Below are 22224 nucleotides of genomic sequence, written 5' to 3' on the forward strand. Positions count from 1 at the left end.
TCACGATCTGTAATGTCCAGGCTGGGCAGTACAGAACATACATTTCTGGGGGCAAATCTGAGACTAGTGGTGTGCTGGGGTCACCATGCAGTATAACCAAGGCTGGTGAAAGCCAAAGTGTGGCTGGCAGGCTACAGTTAAACACAGATGCTCGGGGGATGGCTTGCATGCTGGAAGGCTGTTTGTGAGGGGCACTGGTAGGAGGCATCCAAACAAATATGAAGGCAACCCAGGGTGCAGGGCAGAGGTGACATCATTGCTCATTAGTCTGGAATATACCCTGGTATGTCACAATAAGAATTTTTTTATTTAAAAAATAAAAAACCACGAACATCATGATTGATGAATGACATTTGAAAAATTCATTTTAAATTGGTCAATTCATGTAAATACCCTGATGGATTATACTTTATATTTTCTGAAAACCACCCACCATTGAAAAGGAATGTCACTTTATAGACTAAAGATTATTTCTTCTTCACCTCGGTGCAGTGGTAGAGAAGTTACTCCTTTGCCTCCTATCAAGTGTATTGGGGAAGCTCTCAAATCTAAATTGCCTTCTCATGTTTGTTCCACTGGGACAAAGGCTGCTTAATTTTACATGAAATTTACAGACAGGATTGCAAACATTAACAGGCTCAATTCTACTATGCAATTCTGTTTTCATTGCTTTATCCTGGGGGTGTTGACAGCAGCAAGATTCAACTGTCAGCATCAAGAGAGGGGGACCGCTCTACATGGTATTTGAGTAAAGGAAACTTGACCTTTCATTGTAGCTTCTCCCATGAAAACCATTGTAATGGTTATTCAATATCTCTGTTGGATAGTCTGAGGATAACCCTACCATAAACTCCTAGGAAGAGGTGCAGTCAGTGGTAGAAGGTGATCAATTTTCATAGTTTACATAATTTTATATAGAAATTGAAGGCTTGCAGGACATTCATATCAATGCAATTTTCTGAGGTCTTACTGATGATAGGATTTATACATGCAGTGGATGCTGAGCTATGTGAAGGCCTCATAGGTGTGGTTAAGAGATCAGAACACACAACCAAAAGCCAAGAATTCTGGACTTCCAAACCTATCTATGACATGTGCCTTGGGCAGGTCACTTAGCCTCTCTCCTGCTGTTTTTCCATTTTAAATTGGGCATATCAGTACTTAATCTAAATCCTGCCTCATAGGGGTGTTCTGAGGATTAGTAAATTAATGCCAGGCAGGAGTTGGAGGACAGGCCAATCATTTGTAAAGCAGTGTGTTGGCAATCCTGTGGGATGCTGAGCATCCTCCACCCCATTTGTTGAAACCAGTTGGAGATGAGGGCACTCAGCACCTCAGTGGAGGCACTCAGCACCTTATTGAATGAGGCCTGTATAAGTGCTGAGTATTATTGATGAAATTCTACCAGGTTTCTTTGCCATCCATGACAATACATGCAAATCTTCTTTGTATCTTGGGCCAGTGGTAAGGTGCAATTTTTTGAAAGACTTTTGCTCTCTCCACTGTTGAGACCACACTCTGGGATTCATAGCTGGTGGCAGAAAGGCTCCTTTAATGCAAAATTACTGTGTGCAATGGTGTAGAAAAGCCAGAGGATTGTTAGAAATTGCCATTTTCTCTCAGATGAAAAGAGAAAAAATCAGCATGATGCATGAACAAGCAAGTAATAAAGAAGGAAAGGCATTGGATACTATAGAAACAAGTTTCAGTCCAGGAGGCTTATTTTGACAAAAAATAATTTTATCATGTGAAGCTGTATCAAGCCACCTGTTTTCTATATGAATACAGGGGGCAATGGATTTTGTTTCCTTGGTGTCCTGAGTATGTCAAAGCAGCAAAATATTTGTATTAAGTATAGTTTTTATATGTTTATTTAGACATAGAGATGTCTAATTCAACATATATAATATAATTATAATTAATATATAATATAATTATAATATAAAAATTGAGACTTACACATCCAGGATTTTGGAGCAGCATGTTATAGATAGGAGCTAGCTGGGAAGTTTGGGGCCATCAGGATTTTAATGCAGACCGATCTGTAATTGGAACATTAACACTCAATAAATTACCAATATCTTTAAATACTTTGTAAACATTACTCTGTTATTGAAATGAGTTACATTGTATTTTAACATCATTGGGGCCAAAATCATCCCACTGTCAATTAAACCAAAAATGAATTTGGCCCAAAGTCCCCTCCTGGCAAAATCTAGTTGTACGTGTATCTGGCCTATGTTAATGTATATTCTCATTGTTTCCCTTGTTCTCCTTTCTCCAGTGTTTCCTACTGTTTGTTACACCCACTTGCTGTGTCTTCTCTTAAATTAGATTATAAGCTCCTCAGGGCAAGGACTGTCATACTCTGTATTTGTACATTGCTGAGCACAACTGGTTGCCCTCTCGATTTGAGCCTTTAGGCAAGACTGTAGTATAAATTATTATTTGTTGTTTTTATTTCTAAAAGAAACTTAACTCTGTTCTCTCCCAAGCCTTTTTGTCACCTGCTTTAGGGATATTAAGTTTAATGATATCTTTAGTCTTATTCAGCATACTATTAATTCTAAAGGTGCATAAGGACAACTGTTTTCCATATTTGAAAACAGTAAATAACTTTTAATAAAAAAGTCGTATTTTCTCAGGTCTAGAGAATGCTAGGTTTCATGTAGATTGCAGGCTTTATTTGACAAAAAAATTTCCTTAAATCATACATGTAAATTGCCCACATATGCTGCCTCGTATACTTAGTGCTCTGTGCAGCTCTAAAATGAATGAAATGCTCAAATGCTTCAAGTGTGTAGTGAAAGTGAGATTTTGTGCTGCATGGGATAGTCTAGAGTGAGAGGAACAGGGGAATATTTGATTGTTGAGCCTCTCTGTAAAGTCCTGGTTCTATGCCCACTGACGTCAGACACAAGATCCTCATTGAGGTCAATGGTGCAGGATCAGGACATAAATTCTTTCATATTTCACACAATTGAACACAGGAATTTTAAAAAAAAAAAAACAGTTGCAGCATTTGGGCCAAGTTTGCATATCATAACTTATGTAACAGCAGGATGTAAAACTATGAAACTATCTGCTTGATTCTTATCTCATTTATATCAATTTTATGCTGTTTTAACTCAATTGGCTTCAGTGGTGTTACTCTTGATTTATACCAGTAAGAATAAGATTATATGCAAGCCTATGTGTTTTATCTTTGTACATGTTCTTCCTTCCTGTAACAGATATACATGCTACATCTCACAATTTTTGCAAAAGTTAGCATTGAAACAACTTGGTTGCTTGACTGGGCTTTTGAAACTGTTTGGAAGGTTTGCAAGCATGAAAGAAGAAATGCAGTTTCACTGAAGATGGCAAGAAGAGTGGCTCAGAGCATTTACTACATGGCTGATGGATGTTGGTTTATGTATTTTCCTTTTACCAACCGCCTAAATCCAGGAAGGTACTTGAACATGTATAACTTTAAAGATATGAGTATTCCCACTGAAGTCAACTACTTTTTGTTGGTTGGTTGGTTTGTTAAATCTTTTTAACTCTTGAGTACTATAGTTGAGCTGCAGAGTTTGTTCTCTGAATTCCTCCAAAGAGAAAAACAAACAATGACGTTATTTGGACTACTCAAGTGCTTAAAGTTATACATGGGCTTAAATACCTTCCTGATGCAGGGCCCTTAATGGGTCAATACATGTTTTTGCTAGGGTACAAAAAATTACATGTATTTACTCTGAAGAGCCATAATTCTAATTCTTTGATTTCATTCAAATAAAAAACCAAAAACCTAGTAAGCACAGAAAGGCTTCATTTTCAAATACAATCGTAGATTTAAGTTAGTGTTTGTCTGCTAGCTCTGTTCTCTATTGACACCACTTCTGTTTCCTTTATATTGCTTAAAATTATGTCTGTCTGATGTAAAACAGCTGTTCTCTGACTTCTGCAACAAAACATTTCCTGAGCAACTGTCATTTACCTTGACACAGAATTGGGAGATCTGATATGATTGACTGATAATAATCTTTTTAGTCTTACTTACACAGCAGAGCTCTTTTTAAATGGTACCTTCTTAATACTTGTCTGAGAGCTAGATATTTAACTAAAGCCTGGTAATAGCAACCTGGTTTCCATTTGTTTTCTGACAGATGATTCAGGAGAGCAGGTTTCTTATTGAAACAGCAGACACCATTCATGACAAGATTGTTCAGTGTCAGAAAGCAGGTAATTTTGTTGTATTCTCTGTATGCATTGTTGTAACTCTATACCTTGTTGAGTATATCTATAAATGTCTATACACATTTTTAAGGTGGTGGAAACGGAATGCCATAGTTTTTCTTAGAGCGGAGTACAAAGGGGAGAAGCATCTCTGGCCTTCAATTAAATGCTTATTTTACAATTTAGTTACACCATTCCAACTTTTCTAATATGGACAAGGCCTTAGGGACCACTTCTGCAAACACTCACAACTGAATGTAGTCTTTGGTTTCAGGTGGAGTCTGATAAGTGGTCTTCAATAACACTACATACTGCAGTAAACACTACTGTCTGTGATAAGTATTTGCAGGAAGGAGCCTTTGGATTGGTAAACTACTGAGGCCAGAGCCACGTATGTCTATTACACTCCTTAAATAAACAATATAATTAATGCCCTGTAATAAATTCCTTTAATTCCTCCATCTTTAGTAGAGAAAAATTTCATAGAATGGTTTAACAATAACATTCTACTGATTTGTTCACCTAATATAAGAGCAGGGTGGAAATTGGTTTTTGCCTTTGCCCCATGCTTGAAATCCAAACTACTCTTTCCAGGCCTCGCCAGTAGAGTGACAATCATATCACTTTTCAGCACTCTTGTGGTTGGTCACCAGAACTGAGACTCAGAATTGGCTGCTGTGCTTAGGTTGTAGCCTATTTCAGCCATTTAGAACCACCAGTGGGACTGTTTTATTTTTCAAATGTGTCCCTAACAAATGTTAATTTTCATTGACATCTTTAAATCCATATACATTCCATTATTTCCATAGAGCATAAAGAAAATTGTTCCCCCTGTGAACATTCTGAATTGTGGCTTCCATCAGATGGGCATGGGATTTGTTTATTTAAATATATATTTTAGTCAAAATCATCACTTGAGCTGGGCTGTCAAGCTGGGACAACCTTGAATGAAGGAGACTGCCGAAAATAATTATTAACTATTTCCGGTATCATAGAAATATACACACAGTAAAATCCTCAACAGGAAAGTCACAGGTGTGAAATGATGCTCTCTCACTTACAGTAGTTTAGATCTGGAGTAACTCTATTGAAATAACCAGAAACAGAATGGGGCCCAGAGACTTCAAAAATAGCCTTAAAATTAGTGGGAAATTTAGTGGAACTTAGCAGGTTTGTTCTGGAGTAAGGTACCGTAGCTGCTCACAGCTAATATTTTTGCTGGAATGATCAGTTGTGATTTATGAGTGGATTCTGCGTTGACTACTCTACTTCTTAGGATCCATCTCCCACTCTGTGCCTGTGTTTTACTCTGAATGAAGTTAGCAGGAGCTACTTGTACACATCAAAGAAAGAATGTGGAAGTTAGAGAGGAGTTTATAATTGTGAACTCTGTGTGTAAAACAGGAGGGGTCAATCTCTTAGGGTATGTCCACACTGCAATTAAAAATCCACGGCTGGCCCATGTCAGCTGATTCGGTATTGAGCTAAAGGGATGTTTAATTAAAGTGTATATACTTAGACTCGGGTCCTAGAGCTTGGGCTCCAGCCCAAGCCAAAACATATACACTGCAATTAAATAGCCCCTTAGCCTGAGCCCTGGGAGCCTGAATCAGCTGAGATGTGCCAGCCATGGGAGTTTAATTACAATATAGTCAGGCCTTTATTTCCTACTACATTTCATGGATCTGATAGTCCACTCTGCCCAAGTTCCCTTTTCACTGCTCCAGGGCAGCCTGTGCAACTCTAATTCTCCCCCCCACCCCCGGCATGTATGAATTATGATCCAGTCTAGGTGACGGCTAGTGGCGTTCTGTTATTTTCTTTGTTAGGCCTGTCCTGTAGTAGGTGACTTCTGGGAACTCTTCTGGCTCTATCAATCTGTTTCTTCACTTCCACAGGTGGGTATTGTAGTTGTAAGAAAGCTTGACAGAGATCTTGTAGGTGTTTGTCTCTGTCTGAGGGGTTGGAGCAAATGCGGTTGTATCGCAGAGCTTGGCTGTAGACGATGGATCGTGTGGTGTGGTCAGGGTGAAAGCTGGAGGCATGTAGGTAGGAATAGCGGTCAGTAGGTTTCCGGTATAGGGTGGTATTTATGTGACCATTGTTTATTAGCACTGTAGTGTCCAGGAAATGGATCTCTTGTGTGGACTGGACCAGGCTGAGGTTGATGGTGGGATGGAAATTGTTGAAATCATGGTGGAATTCCTCAAGGGCTTCTTTTCCATGGGTCCAGATGATGAAGATGTCATCAATATAGCGCAAGTAGAGTAGGGGCGTTAGGGGACGAGAGCTGAGGAAGCGTTGTTCTAAATCAGCCATAAAAATGTTGGCATACTGTGGGGCCATGCGGGTACCCATAGCAGTGCCGCTGATCTGAAGGTATACATTGTCCCCAAATGTAAAATAGTTATGGGTAAGGACAAAGTCACGAAGTTCAGCCACCAGGTTAGCCATGACATTATCGGGGATAGTGTTCTTGATGGCTTGTAGTCCATCTTTGTGTGGAATGTTGGTGTAGAGGGCTTCTACATCCATAGTGGCCAGGATGGTGTTATCAGGAAGATCACCGATGGATTGAAGTTTCCTCAGGAAGTCAGTGGTGTCTCGAAGGTAGCTGGGAATGCTGGTAGCGTAGGGCCTGAGGAGGGAGTCTACATAGCCAGACAATCCTGCTGTCAGGGTGCCAATGCCTGAGATGATGGGGCGTCCAGGATTTCCAGGTTTATGGATCTTGGGTAGTAGATAGAATGTCCCAGGTCAGAGTTCCAGGGGTGTGTCTGTGCGGATTTGATCTTGTGCTTTTTCAGGGAGTTTCTTGAGCAAATGCTGTAGTTTCTTTTGGTAACTCTCAGTGGGATCAGAGGGTAATGGCTTGTAGAAACTCGTGTTGGAGAGCTGCCGAGCAGCCTCTTGTTCATATTCCGACCTATTCATGATGACAACAGCACCTCCTTTGTCAGCCTTTTTGATTATGATGTCAGAGTTGTTTCTGAGGCTGTGGATGGCATTGTGTTCTGCACGCCTGAGGTTATGGGGCAAGTGATGCTGCTTTTCCACAATTTCAGCCCGTGCACGTCGGCGGAAGCACTCTATGTAGAAGTCCAGTCTGCTGTTTCGACCTTCAGGAGGAGTCCACCTAGAATCCTTCTTTTTGTAGTGTTGGTTGGGAGGCCTCTGTGGATTAGTATGTTGTTCAGAGGTATTTTGGAAATATTCCTTGAGTCGGAGACGTCGAAAATAGGATTCTAGGTCACCACAGAACTGTATCATGTTCGTGGGGGTGGAGGGGCAGAAGGAGAGGCCCCGAGATAGGACAGCTGCTTCTGCTGGGCTGAGAGTATAGTTGGATAGGTTAACAATATTGCTAGGTGGGTTGAGGGAACCATTGCTGTGGCCCCTTGTAGCATGTAGTAGTTTAGAAAGTTTAGTGTCCTTTTTCTTTTGTAGAGAAGCAAAGTGTGCGTTGTAAATGGCTTGTCTAGTTTTAGTAAAATCCAGCCACGAGGAAGTTTGTGTGGAAGGTTGTTTTTTTATGAGAGTATCCATTTTTGAGAGCTCATTCTTAATCTTTCCCTGTTTGCTGTAGAGGATGTTGATCAGGTGATTCCGCAGTTTCTTTGAGAGCGTGTGGCACAAGCTGTCAGCATAGTCTGTGTGGTATGTAGATTGTAATGGATTTTTTACCTTCAGTCCTTTTGGCAGTGGGTTTCAAAATTTTGTGCTGAAAGCAGAGGAATGATGAGTCTCAGAAATCATGGTTTCCACTCCAGGCTCTGGAGAAGAATATTCTCTAGTGGATACAGACTTTTCTGCCCATTCCTCCCAAACGTGACCCTTTCTGTCCTCTCCTCTCCAACTTGTACCCCCTCGTTTTCCCAGTGTCTGCCCCTGACTGCCAGTCTCCTTGCCCAAACAGGACCAGTGTCCCAAACTGTCATCTATAACCCTTCTTGGTGCTCTGCAAAGCCTCTTCAGTCATAGGGGGAAGCATTTGTCAGTCTTTTGGCAATGATATTTCCTGTTAGCTTAAGCCCATTCCAGGACTTTCTCGGGCTTTCAAGAGGCTTTTTTAATCTGCAGAAATAATTAATTAATTAGCCCCTCTTTGCACACTCTGCAAAGTTTTGAGTCATTCCTTGTTGGATGCTTCTTTGTTGTCAATTCAGCAGAGTTTAAATTAGGGAATTACACCAAAATTGGAGATGTAGGAAACAGACAGGAAGACTAACCAAACAACTGCAGACTGAGCTTGATTTATTAGAGTAGTGGGGGCTGCAGGCGTTATGGGGTGATTTGGTACTAATGAAAGTCAAATTTCCTAGGAGAGGAAATTAACAACACTGGTATAAATTGAAGGGCTGTAACCAAGCAGCCACACTCACTGTATTAAGGTGGGTTTGTTTTCATTTTGTCCCTTAATCCTTGCTTGCACTCTGGAAATGTCACACAGTATGAAAATCCTTGAGAGCCACTGGCCTAAATGGCCCCATTAAGAGGTTTTCCATCTCTAATTTCCATAACTAAATATACATCTGAAGGGTGAAGTGTGCGCTTAGACTTTCTGAACTTTTATGGATAGCAATGGCTCTGACAAATATCTACCACAGAAACTGGCAGTGAAATGTAACAGGATTCCGAAGGCTGTGGTTCAAAGTTGCTGTTCCACAGGCCGCAAGAATCGTATCCCGTGACAGACAGTGTAGAGTTTATGAAATAATTTATCAGTGCGAAGTGCTAGGTTGTTTCTCTATGACTCCTATTAAGATTAATGAGAAGCTGTGAATCTAAATCCTGGTGCACTGTGCTAAACAGATATCTTTCGTGTCTGTTGAGTTTCCTTCCAAGACATGTACCTGTCTGTTGAAGACAGAGACAATGGGGGAAGGGAGACGCAGAGACCAGTGATCTTGCCAGCAATGCAGAATAAAGGCAGAGTCATTGGAGAAATGTGGGTTCATAACCTTGCTTCACACTGTCTACCAATGATTGTGACAGTACACAGCAAAATAAAGGAACAAACATGGAGCCCTAAAGGTGGAAGCTGAATATTAGAAATAGAGGATTAAACAATAAACAGGACTATATTGTTTTAGATTGGTGGTAAAACTTCTTTTGTCAACTGGGATTTAAAAAAATATGTTTTTGCACCCAGTCCTCTGCCGTTGAAAGATGAGCATCAGGTTCTTGAGAGGCAGGGATGGGAGGAAATAAAATGAAAATTCAGGAAGTAACTGGTGTGGGGAGGTCTGGGGATCGTCAGGTTTGAGTAAAAATTACATTGCAGTATAACTGAATTATGAACTAAATCATGTACCAATCCATGTTTTAGGCATGGAATTTCATGAAGAACTTCATAACCTTGGGGCAAAGGAAGGTTTGAAAGGAAGAAAACTAAGCAAAGCCATTGAAAGTTTTGCATGGAATATCACTGTGCTGAAGGTAAGCAGTAAAGATTGAATTTAAAGGGGAGTTATTGACTTGTAACTTCAGTTAGCTGGAAGGGGCTACCATTGTACCGGTAGGAGCATGCTAAAGGATTCTAAATCAGAATGAGAAGTTTAAATCCAGGAAGTGAGTGTGGGAACTAAATGTGAAACACTGAGAGCTGGGCAAATAACTGATTTTTCCGGTTTGTTTGCAGTTCCAAAAAATGGAGAAAAATGTGATTCAAGTCAAATCAAATCTACTTTGGGTGTGTTTCAGAGCAGGGAATTGAACCTGGGTCTTCCATATGTCATGTGAGTGACCTAGCAATTGGGCTAAAGGTTATAAGAGGGTAGCAATAGTTCTACTTCCTCCTCCTCTGGCCATATTGTGAATGGCTGAAACTATTTGTATCCAGGTTGCAAATAGTTTTGAGTCAACCAAAACAACATTTTCATCAACTAAACTATTTGTTAGAAAAAATTTCACACAGCTCTCGTAATGACTACTACAGGGTAGGACTTAATATCACAATATAGGAGTAAAGGGGCAGATAAAACAACAAGAAAAATGGATTTGACCAGGCTGAAAGACAAAATAAATAAACACATGTAAAATATAGAGATGAATCCAAGACCCAAAGTTTGGCTCTAATGATGGACTTGTCCAAAGCTTGAGGGTGTTTGCTTCCTAGGTTTAGTTTTGGGCTTGTGTCTATATGAATCTATAGAATCAGTCTGGAGACCATTGAAGGACACCATGTTAGAACTACAGGAGGCTTGTATACCTCTGAATGGGGGTGGGAGGGGGGAAGTATAGAGGGGAGTGAAATCAGCATGATAAATTGATGGAACTGCCCATGTTTCCTAGAACTATAAAAGCCCCCTGTCTTTTGAAAAGAAGAAACCCTAATCAAACACTGTTACCAGCAAACTGTGTCTGGTAAGGCATTATTATTTATTTCTGGTGGCGCACATAGCATACTTAGCACTTCCCAAACAGAAAAGAAAGCCCAGTTCATTAAATTGTGCACACCTCAGCCAAGGATAGACAAGCAGGAAACAGTGAATTACAGTGTGTAAATTGGATGGTCAAAGTCCTGGATTGACTATATCTTGGTAATATAAAGTTATGTTAAGACAATGTTTTGTTTTAATGGGATTTCTAAATTATTTCCAATTGCACGTCAAACTGGGTTGCAGGGATTTATCTGAACCTGAACGAGAGGAGGCATGGTCCAGCACTACCTTGAGACTTGGGTTCAATTCCCTGCTCTGCCACAGTCTTCAGGTGAGTCCTGGGAGAAATCAAGTAGAGCATCTCTACGCTGCCCCGCAGTTCAGACTGTGGGGGTGTGTACCGCAGTGTGTACCACAGTGCTGCACCGTAACTTCCCCATGTGGACGCTGCAGGTGTGAACTAAAAAGTTCCAAGTTCGCGTTAATGGATTCCTTTTCAGACACTACTGTTCACACACTCATAGTCTGAAGTGCGGGGCAGTGTAGACAAGCTCTTAGTCTTTCTGTGTCTCCGTTCTGCATCTGTAAAATGGGGATAATAGCACTTCCCTACCTCACGGGGTCTTGTGAGGATAAATACATTAAAATATTGTGAGGCATTACAGAAACTGGGGGCCATATAAGTACCAAAGATAGATATCTGAAACAAATGTTTGGGTCAGGAGATTGGTGAAAGTGAGTCCTTCCCCTCTCTGTGGCAAAAGCCCGATCTCTCAGTGATCTCATCCACTTATAAGGCTTCAGTTACCATTTCTATATTGAAAAGTCACAAACGGTCAAGTAGACATGGTAGCTGAGCTCTTGAGAGTGGATGAGATGATCCAGAGATAATATGAGACAATAAGAGGAGTTGGCCAAAGATGGAATCCTGTGAAATCACAACAGACATTAGGAGAGTGGAAGAGGACTCCTCTCGTTTGTCCATTCCCTTAAGCAAACACTTGTTGATGTTCAGATAAATCGCCACTCCACAACTACCATTCTCTAGCCTGTTTTGTACAGACTAAACTCTGTCCTCTCCTGCCTTCAGAGATGGTCCCTCCCTCTATTTCTGTTTAAATGGGGTGTCAGAGATAGTAGACTCTGAGATCCTGGCATGCCACTCCCTGTTACTTTCATTTCAAAGTCGACAAGCTGAAAGCAGTAAATGTCATTTTCTGCAAAGTTTCTTGTTACAGATGTGAGTGAGAGGATAGCTTGAGAGTGCTAACCAAAACTGCAGTAAGTGTTACACTTTGACCCATTGGAGAGAGGATACACATGTTCTTAAGAGGAAACAGTGCAGAAAATAGTGGTGGGAAAGGAGAGTTTGGGGAATTAGAAAGGGGAGAGGGGTCACTTCTGGTGGGAATGAAAGTGTTAGGGTGGGGCTGGATGATGGGTGAGGTTCAGTATGCATTTTAGCCAGCCATGAAAAGGAGGCAAAATGAGTAATGGGAGCATTATAGGCTCAGTTAAGAAGACCCCCTATGAAACTAAAAGACATCAAATTTAAAACTGGTGGAAGGAAATGAGACTTTTACACACTGCATAATTGAGGCCAAGAGCTCAGATTGCTGAAAAGAAGAATCAGACATTTATATGAATAATAAGAATATCTTCAGTTGCATTAGATAGAAAAAAAATCTATAAGAGATGTAAACCTCATGCTTCAGGGTGTGAGCCTAGCACAGACTGCTTGGATTTAAGAAAGGGACAGCCTTGGTGTGCATATTATTGCTTGGGTTCCATTATGTGGGTTTTACTCCATCCTCTGAGGCACCTGGCACAGGCCACTGATGGAGACAGGATACTGGACTAGATAGACTGCTGTTCTGATGCAGGATGGCAGTTTCTGTGCTCCTATACACATTTGAACTTTTAGATGCTTATCAAAACTGAACTTTCAAACTTTTGAGGTTCAGCCAGGATTAATAAAGATAGATTTAGAGTATGAGAGAGAAATTCCCTACAAAATGTAATTTCTATGCATATGCAGTAGCTGTTTTTCCGAGTAAACCAGCTGGGGCACATGGTTTATTTTAAAGGCTACCAAAATCATTTAATCCAGGTTATGAACTAATTGCCATGTTTCTTTTTTCTTCTTTTTTTTTTTTTTTTAACATCAAAGCTGCTTTTCATTTCTGAAAGTCCAAACCATTTGGTAATGTGCTTAAAAGATGAACAGTGTAAATTGATCTGTAGCTTAGTATCCAGTGGTGCAAGTGAGTGGGAGACACCTTTTTCATTCTGAGGTAGGACAGGTTCAGCAATGAAGTCATGTCCTGGAAGACTTGGCTATTTTCTGCCCTGCACCAGATGTCAAATTTCAGGCAGTCAATTGTCATTTTGATTTTTTTTCTGCTGAGCACTGGAAATCAGTGACCCTGCAAATAACAAACCTATTCATTCGTTACTGCTTGTATCTTTTGTTCAGTACTGACTCATTTCTTCATGCCTCCTTTAAGCATCATTTAAGGGTCTATTTAGAAAGAGACCAGAAACCCTCTCCCACCCAAATCAGCAGCCTCATCCATCTGTCTGTTCTTAATGGTGTTCCATAAAAAGATTTGTGATTAGATATGAATATAATCGTTTAAGAACTAAAAAATACTGTACAGTAGCTAACAAAAAGTCAGAGTTTCTTTAAACTGGATGAGCTGATCTAACTAGAGAATATATGTTAAAACATCAGTGTAAGGATACTTCTTAGGATCTGTCTGTTGTTAGGAGCAATGATATACTCAGCAATAGTCTGCTCTGCCTGGAGGTTTTCATGGGTTACCCCTAAGCAGTAGCTGGTACTGTTGTATTCTTATGTGTGTTAGATGATTAATAGCCTTTTCCTAGACTAGTGAGGTAAAGGCATATTGAATTAATGTATTTATTCATAAACACTTACTGAAATAGGTAAGCTTTGTATGCAAAGAGGCAAAAGGGATGCATTAAGAAAATCACCTTTAGCAAAATCATTAAATAGAGTTTAAGATCAATGTGTAGTTTATAAAAATGACCACTGTGGGCATTCTTCTTGTTTAAAAATGTCTGGGGTACTTCCAGGAGGTACTTAATAAGAATGAACCAAAATAATACAACATTTTCTTTCTTATTTTATATAAACTTAATTACATATTAGTAATACCCTTTGGGAGGACATAACATTCGCCATAACATAAAAGTGTTTGTAGAAATAGGTTATGCAACTCAGTAGCAGCCTAATAAGTCGAGAGAGAGCCTTATTTGCAACTTGTATTGACCTACCCACAGAGGCTGCATCTTATCAGGTTTCATGTCATGCAAAATAATGTCAGACACATTATGTCAGAAACATTTAGATGGTGAATGTACACAACATAAATAAGCGACAGATGTTCTTGCAGCTGAAGCACAGGAATGGTTTTCAGGTGTTCCAGTTTCTAGTCACAGCTCTCTCACTATACTTCCTGTGTGACACGGGGCAAAGCACTTAACTTCTCTGTGCCTATATTTCCCTTTCTGTACTTATTTAAATTCCAGCAAAATAAACAGGTAACAGCAAATTCTGTGCTCAGAATTTCATTGGGCGTCCCAATGGCTACACAGGGTAAACCACGCTCACAAGACCCTCTTGGTGGAATTGTTAATTTTATCATGTGGGAGCAGCACCACCACTTCAGTTAAGATTGCTTAGCAGTTTCCATTCTAACCCCCTTTTTTTCAGGCGCTCGTAACTTTTTCTTCGGTATTTTCTGATATTCGAGCACTTCCCTGTTCAGCCCTAATGTTCTCTGAACGGAGTTTTTCATATGGCTTTGTGCTGCCTTCCCCAAAGTGTTGATGCTTCTCTCTCTCTTCTCAGACTTCCTCCATTGCTGCTGCAGTTCTCCCACAGTGCTAGACATTCTCCCCTCTTATTCTTCCTCCCAGACATTGCTGCACCTCTTCCCTATACACCACAGGCTCCTTTGTTCCCTCTGCTCCTTCAGTCTGGTTCGCACCAATTGCTCGGTCTCCTTTTTTACTGCTTCCTCTTCCCTTCATACAGTTGCCGTCTCTCCGGGGGCCTCTTATTCACTGTTGAAGTAGCCCCCTCTCCTTTTGCTCCCACTGCATCCTCTGATGTACTGTCCCAGTAGCTCTCCAGTGGATGCAGTGGGTGCTTCAGTGACACTGATTGGGTGAATCTCAGAATCAATTATTGAGTTGTCACACCTGTGAATTTTGAGAATGGTTTAAAAATAAGGACTGTAGTGTTTGTTCTAGACAAAGTTTGATTACCTTTCTGATACAGCCTGCTCTACAGAAAACACCACAAACTGTGGCCCTGAACCTGTGCTCCTTACTCAAACAAAAATAGCACAGATTTTAGTGAGATTTTTACCCAAGTGAGAGCTGCAGGATCAGGCCCACTATCCAAAGGGGTTGTTAAGTCATCTAAGCAAAGCTCGAAGTTGTTTGTGCTGGTCCAAATGAATTCCTAGTGTAACTCTGTTGAAGTCAACAATTATACCTGGGATACATTTGTCTCCCTGTACCTATCATACTTTATTAGGGTATCTGTTTCTCTGTTGATGAATGTAATATGAAGCCTATTAACAGCAATATCAAATACTTGCCTGCTTATGGATGATTAAATTGCAAAGTATTTTGTATACCCATGACTTAGTTTGTAAATGAAGCATTCTGAATATGAAGATAGGGGCATATACCCTTTTTATTCAGAAGAAAAACCAAATTATTTTAAACCAAGCTGTGCACTAAACTGTTTTCAATTTTCATAGACTTATGCTACCACCCACCTTAATATGTTACTGCTGCTGCCAAAAGATTATGCTGTCCTATTCAGGTTTCCAAATATTAATTTGTGTGTCTCCCCCATGCTTCTGGCTTATATATTTGTCAAAGCAGGGTCTGGTATGTTGGGTGGTTAGATTTTCAGGGACCATTTCATCAGCTACCCATCAGTGAATCTGCTAATTCACCTGTATTTAAACGATTAGACATATTAAAGAGAAAGCTTGTTGAAGACAGAAGGCATAGAATTATTAACTTGCAGATGCAATTCATTCTCAGTGAGAGCGGAATCCATGATGTCATCTCGTCAGACACAGACATGCATGCATCTTATCTGCAGCTTTCCCATTGTGTCTCAGAAATCTGCTCAGCCTGTACTTGGTTCACATTTTTGTGATGTGAGCATGGAGAAGGGGGGAAGCTTTTATGATGTAGAATAATTAATGTCAGCTTCTGGGGAAAGTATTTTTAATGTAATTAAAACAGTACTCAAATGGCTCGTCTAGAGAATGTTGCCAAGAATTACCTTTCTCTTAATTATACTCTTGTCATTTGTGACAGCGGAGCCCTGAGTAATCAGCCTTCTATTGCTTGCAAGGACAGCAGTGTCCAGCTTTCTGCCTTTGGTGGCAGAAGCCAGCTGTGCAGTCCCAGGCTACTTGCAGAGATAAAAGCTAGGTTTTTGCAATGAATATGGAACCACAGACAGCCATGTACTTCCTTTTCCTTCATTCACATTAAACTAAACCTAGCATCTCTCTGAGGTACAACTTTTCTTTCAGAAAAAAAGAGGCATATCTGACAATGATTACTGAATAATTCAGAAGCAGCTGGATCCTAATGAATAGCTGTATCACACAGCCAGGGAGTCTCCACTGATCCCCGTGAAGCAATAGGGGCCATTCATATCCTTATTCCAAGTCCTATAATATGCAGACTGGACATTTTTAATGGACATTTGGCATTATAGTAAAACCATCTTAATCTGAATTAAGATTTATTTTACAACAATCTCTAGGATTTATTGGATGAGGCAAAAATAGAAATATGTTGGGCATTATTCTAACGTGGCTTTCTTTTTGCATTTATTTACATCTAACGTCTTATTCCCACTGATAGGCAGGTAGCCTGGTGATGCTGCTTGGCATGCTACTTAGTGGACAATGGAAAGAGGCAGAGCATACTGCCAGGGGGACATTTGGTATATTGAAGCATGATTGCAAGAATAACTTCTATACCCCTTGTAACTATCTAGATCTTAAATAAGAACACCAGCCATTTGATGAGCAACACCAAAGTTGGTTTTTTTCCATACTACCAGTATATCTTTACCCTCTAACTCATTTATCCTTTTTCTCCATCCTCAAAATACTTGTGCACCCTCTGTTCTGCCCTTTTCTGTCATCCTCTTTTGCTTGCCTTAAACATGTCCTTCCTGTGGAGATTTGCAGAGCTGCTACCTGGAGTTCTGTTCACACTTTCATTAAGCATTATGCTTTGGATTTGGCCTCTAGGACAGATGTTGAATTTGGTGGAGCTGTGCTGCAGTCTCTCTTCAGTTAGGATTCCGTCCCCGCCTGCACATTATTTTCAGCACTGCTTATCAATCTATCCTGTAAGTGGAAATCTGCAGAGCCACTTGAAGAGATGAAAGTTACTTAGTTGTAACTGGAGTCCTTCAAGATGGCTCTGCATATTCACACTCCTCACCCATCTTCCCCTCTTTGTCAGAGTCCTAGTTGCTTATTGTTCTCTGGCATTGTGGTGGAAGGAACTGAAGTATTAGGGGATGCTCCATCCCTTATATAGCCTGGCTGTCAGGACGTTTGGAGACATGGAAGGAGGGGCTGGGGGCAATGAACATTGCTGGGAGAAGGGTCTACTCCTATCGTAAAGCACCACAAGGTGGCACCGTACCAGTAAGTGTGTGAATATCTTAAAGAACTCTAGTTACAAGTAACCAGCCTTCATTTACACACATGCACAGGGATTTTAATGAGTGTATGTTGTAAATCTACAATAACAAATGCTACTAGATTAATGGAGTCCTATTGTATTCTCTAAAGTACACTACTTTCTGTTGATTAGGTTTGTGAATGCCTCCACAAGCTTTCCCTTTCTGTTGTTGACCACATTAAGCTTTGCATGTCTCCTATATTTAGCTTTGTACAAGAGCACGCCTGCAGGATTCTGTTTACTTAAAAGACACTTTTCTCCATGGATTTGGGGTCAATATATCTAGCCATGGAAAGTTCTCAAGTTACTTTAACAATATATTTCAGGGTAAAGTGATTGTAGTCCCAGTCTCTCCAAGGTACTAGTTAATCAACTGGAATATCCTGTATCTCCTGGCTGCCAGCCATTCTACCGGACAGTTGCTCCAGGAAGGATGTAGTCAACATTTTCAAACAAGCAGGATAGCGTCAAACTAGTTATCCTCTTAATGTGAGATCTTAAAGCCAAGTGGTGTTTTATATAATGTCTCCATTTTTTTTAGCCAAGGAACTTTTCGAGACATGAATTAGATTTGGAGTAAATTAAATTTTCACATGTATTTAAAATATGTATGAAGAACTTCATCTGATCTTATATCTGCATGGACAGAGTGTTGAAAAGAGGAACAATTTATGTTTGCTCAGCAGGCAACAGCTGCACACATTGAAATCTGTTGCAACATCATGATATTTTAATATTCCAAAAGGATATCTTAGGTCATATACTACTTATGTGGCTGAGGCCTGAGGTCACTAAAATAAGGCATAGTTGGAGAAAAAGGGGAGACTTTATCCCTTACTAATCAGTCGTTCACATATTTGTCTGAAACTGGAGCATATTTCAGTGACTAGCTGGAAGTGATTTTGCATACACAGGAGTTCAGATAGAAAATGCAGCTCTCAAACAATAGGCCAAATTCAGCCCTTGGGTAACTGGGTGCATTTCCCCTGACCTTCAGTGGAATAAAAGTGGTTATTATAAACATTATTCACTTATATGGATCTGACACACACTCAGAAGGAGTTTAGATCACAAAACCAGAGAATGGATTTTATTTATTCATGCAGAATGTCAGCGGTTCTCAGCTGGGGGTCCGCAGCCCACTGGGGGTCTGTGAACAGGTTTCAGTGGGTCCACCAAGTAGGGCCAATGTTAGACTGGTTGGGGCCCAGGGCAGAAAGCCGAAGCCTGAGCCTGAACCTGCTGTGGGGCTGAAGTCAGAGCCTGGGCTCCACCAGGCAGGTCTGAAGTCTGAGCCTGAGCTCTGAAGACAGCGCAGTCACGGAGCTTTCTGCAGCCAGGGAAAGTACCTGGAGGTGGGTCTGATCTCCCTCAGAGAGTAGCCATGCAGGAAAAGAGGAAGTCCTGTCCTTCCCCAGCCCTTCTGGGACTAGCAGCTGAAGCCCGGTGCATGGTCTGAGCTAGATTTCACGGGGGAGATCTGATTTCAAGGTCCATGAAACTTTTTTCACGGCTGTGAATTTGGTATGGCTCTAACCATAAGTATCAATTCGGGCAGCAAATCACCTTGAGTTGGGGGCATGGTGGAGGGAGGGTGCATAACTCAACTTGTCTAGACCCAAATGTGGGACAAGAAGACCCCAAATGAGTGAGCGACAGAAATTTATGCAGAAAATTTAAAATGCAGTGGGTCTCTGTAACAGGGCCAACCACCTCCTGAGCTCCCCCGGCTGGACAGGGAATGCTCTGCAGCACCCTGCCTGAGTTTTCCCCTGATATAACCCAAGAACTTAATGCAAATGCTCCTCTCTCAATAACACCCCTTCCTAAGACTGATTTATTATCAAAACCTTGTCCAAATGGTCCCTAACAAAAGTCCCCAAATCCATTTATAACCTCCAGTGCAAACAGTCATTAAGATTTCCTGGCACCTGTCCCTCAATGACCCACATACCCCACTCTGGCACCTTTGGCCATGCCTGGACTCTCTGTCAGTCCTCTTCTGTCCCTCCGGCCCTGGTCAGCTATCCTAGGCCTTCCAGCTGGAGTGCAAACTTGGTCTTCCCCATTAGATCACGCCCCCCCCCAGCTTCTCTGCTGGGAGCCCTCACAGCCCCCTGGCCCTCTCACGGTTCCTCTGGGTCCAACTCTCTGGCCCTGGAGATGTCAGCTGATAAGTTCCTCGGTTGCCCTCCTGCCTTCAGCCCTCTCCTAGGAACTACATACAGTCTCCAGCAGCTCTCATTTTCTACTTAATCTTTTCCTCCCAGGCAACCCTGGCTCACTGATTCTCTCTTTCCTTAGGGTCCCAGTGTCCTCTTTTAAGGTGTCCTCAATTAACTGGCCAAATTGGAGTGTACTGATAAAGCACAGGTGCTCTGGCCTTTTAAAGGGCCAGCTTCACCCTGTGACAGACTCCCTCCTTTAGTGTAAATTACAATTTTTTTAGACTCAGTTCCATGATTCTGTTTTTATATGTAAATAATTTTCAACAACCTGAGTAAAGGGCCACCAAATGTGTGTGCGACGTTGGTAATTGTGGGGCTAAAACGGGAGACATTTGAGAATCAGGGGACCATGAACAGAGGGTGGCATATTGTGAAATTCCATTTGATGAAGTGGAAAAACCTTCTCCCAGCCTGACTTTCTTTGACTGAGCTAAGCCAGAGCTGATTAGAAGTCTAATGGTGTGCTTTTTGGGTGGTAAGCCACATTACAAAAGACTATAGATCTGATTTTACAATATATATTGGGCAGGTATATAGTAATATAGCATATATGATATGATAACAGTCATGAATAGACTGAGAAATGGGGAACAGATATACTCCATATGGCATTTTCTGTTTCACAAGCACTTGGTAAAATTAACTAGACAGCTACATTCAGTATAAAACTACTTTGCAAAAAGCCTCTTCACATGAGGCCATCTTTAGAATCGAGGGATTGAGCATATCAGATTACTGTGGTGTTGATCTGTTGTTTGTAGATACCAATTTTAGTATCAGATCACAAATGAGCTGTCGAGATTTTTAAACAGCACCAGCCTGCCTAAACAGATGTCTAGTTGTATAGCTTTAAAAACCAAGAAAACATAAAGGGGTTGACAAATCATTGGCAAAACTATCCTATCCATTTAAAAAGTTAACATCAAAATATACATTAAACGCTAATAGTCATTATGGGCCAGCAGCTCCTGTTTTGGACAGGCTGGTCCATATTTGGATGGAAGAACCCCAAGAAAAACCTGGGTGCTGCACAAAGCGATGTAAGATTCAGTGGGCAAAACTGTGAGTTTGTAGTGAACCACTATCTCAGCGTGATGCTGGAGGATAGCCTGGGATGCTCTGGTTTTGGGTGAAAAGAATAACTGAACTGCTGAGAACCCATGACCAGTAAAACTCCAATGGAATGCTTTACGAGAGTAGCTCAGGTGCCCTGGCTGAATTCCTACTGGTTAGTTACAGTTTGCCAATCTAAAAATCCCCCCAAGTTTTGTAACTCCAGCCCTGGGTGTGGCTGCAGTCCTCTCCCTTTTTTTTTTCCACAGGGTTATGAGTCCTGCATTCACTATCATGGCTCCTGGTGCCTCCACCCAAGGAAAACTGTCCTAGTGCAGAGAACAGAAAGGGCTTGTCCCTTGGGAAAATATTTAACGTGCAGTCACATACAGTGGAGTGTCAGAGCACACAGAAATAAAATATCTGTCTCAATTCCTAGGGGGCTTTATTAGGCACGGGGAACTCAGGATAGGGGACAATGGAAAAGGGGATTAGGATAATAAAAGACCAAAACAACAATACATAAACTCTACCCCTCAGAAATGTACAGCCAGTATAATCCACCCCGTGCTCCCTCCCAGCACCTAGGCAAATAGTGAGTTTAGGGTCAGTCTTTGATGGGCAGTGTAGTGCTGAAGACATTGGCCGTCTTAAAACCGAATAGCAAAATAAACAAAACTGTATTCTTACAAAATATCCACACCAGAGAGAGATTCTCCAAACCTTTTCATATCCTGTTTGAAGTGAATAAAATTTACCTGCTGACGTGAGTCAGCATCAGTTACGCTGTAATTTTATGCCGAATTCCCATAGCAGAGTTTAGGGTATTGGAACCCTGTAACATACCTTCTCTTCTCCGTTCCTCAAGGAAACACTCCTGTTTCCCTCTTTTGTGTATTATATTCACCACCCACAATCTGTCATTCCATGTTGCTCCCCTGATTTCCTCGCTATGCCCAATAGACCTTTCCTCAGTTCTAGGTTGTAGCTACACTTCATAGAATCATAGAATATCAGGTTTGGAAGGGACCTCAGGAGGTCATCTAGTCCAACCCCCTGCTCAAAGCAGGACCAATCCCCAGTTTTTGCCCCAGATCCCTAAATGGCCCCCTCAAGGATTGAACTTGCAACCCTGGGTTTAGCAGGCCAATGCTCAAACCACTGAGCTATCGCTACCTCCCTCCCCCAGTTGGGACAATCTTGCTGCTGGCTCTGTTCCAGGTAGTCCTACATTTGTTGCACAGTCTTTGCCAGGGTGACAATGGGTGCTGATGAACCCAGCTCATTCTCCAGCGCTGTGTTGACTCTGCAGCAGTAACATGTCTGTGGGCTTGTCTGCATTACCCGATTGATCCACCGGGGGTCGATTTATCGCATCTAGTCTAGATGCGATAAATTGATGGCCGAGCACTCTCCCATCGACTCCGGTACTCCACTGGAGTGAGAGGCACAGGCAGAGTCAACGGGAGAGTGTCAGCCGTCGACTTACTGCAGTGACGACACCGCAATAAGTAGATCTAAGTATGTAACTTAGATGGATTCCCACCCACGGTGTAGACCAGGCCTAAAAAGTACTA

General features: G+C 41.4%; 1 protein-coding gene across 1 annotated transcript in view; it reads left to right on the forward strand.

Annotated features, from left to right (window-relative positions):
- Positions 1 to 22224, forward strand: part of PLCL1 (phospholipase C like 1 (inactive)) — a 305227-nt gene that overhangs the window by 261426 nt on the left and 21577 nt on the right. Inside the window, exons 4-5 of the mRNA XM_077829882.1 lie at positions 4146 to 4221; positions 9545 to 9654. Of these exons, the coding sequence (XP_077686008.1) occupies positions 4146 to 4221; positions 9545 to 9654 (186 nt within the window). The remainder of the gene's footprint in view (positions 1 to 4145; positions 4222 to 9544; positions 9655 to 22224) is intronic.

The sequence above is a fragment of the Eretmochelys imbricata genome, chromosome 11 (assembly GCF_965152235.1).
Source record: "Eretmochelys imbricata isolate rEreImb1 chromosome 11, rEreImb1.hap1, whole genome shotgun sequence".
Classification (NCBI taxonomy): Eukaryota; Metazoa; Chordata; order Testudines; family Cheloniidae; genus Eretmochelys; species Eretmochelys imbricata.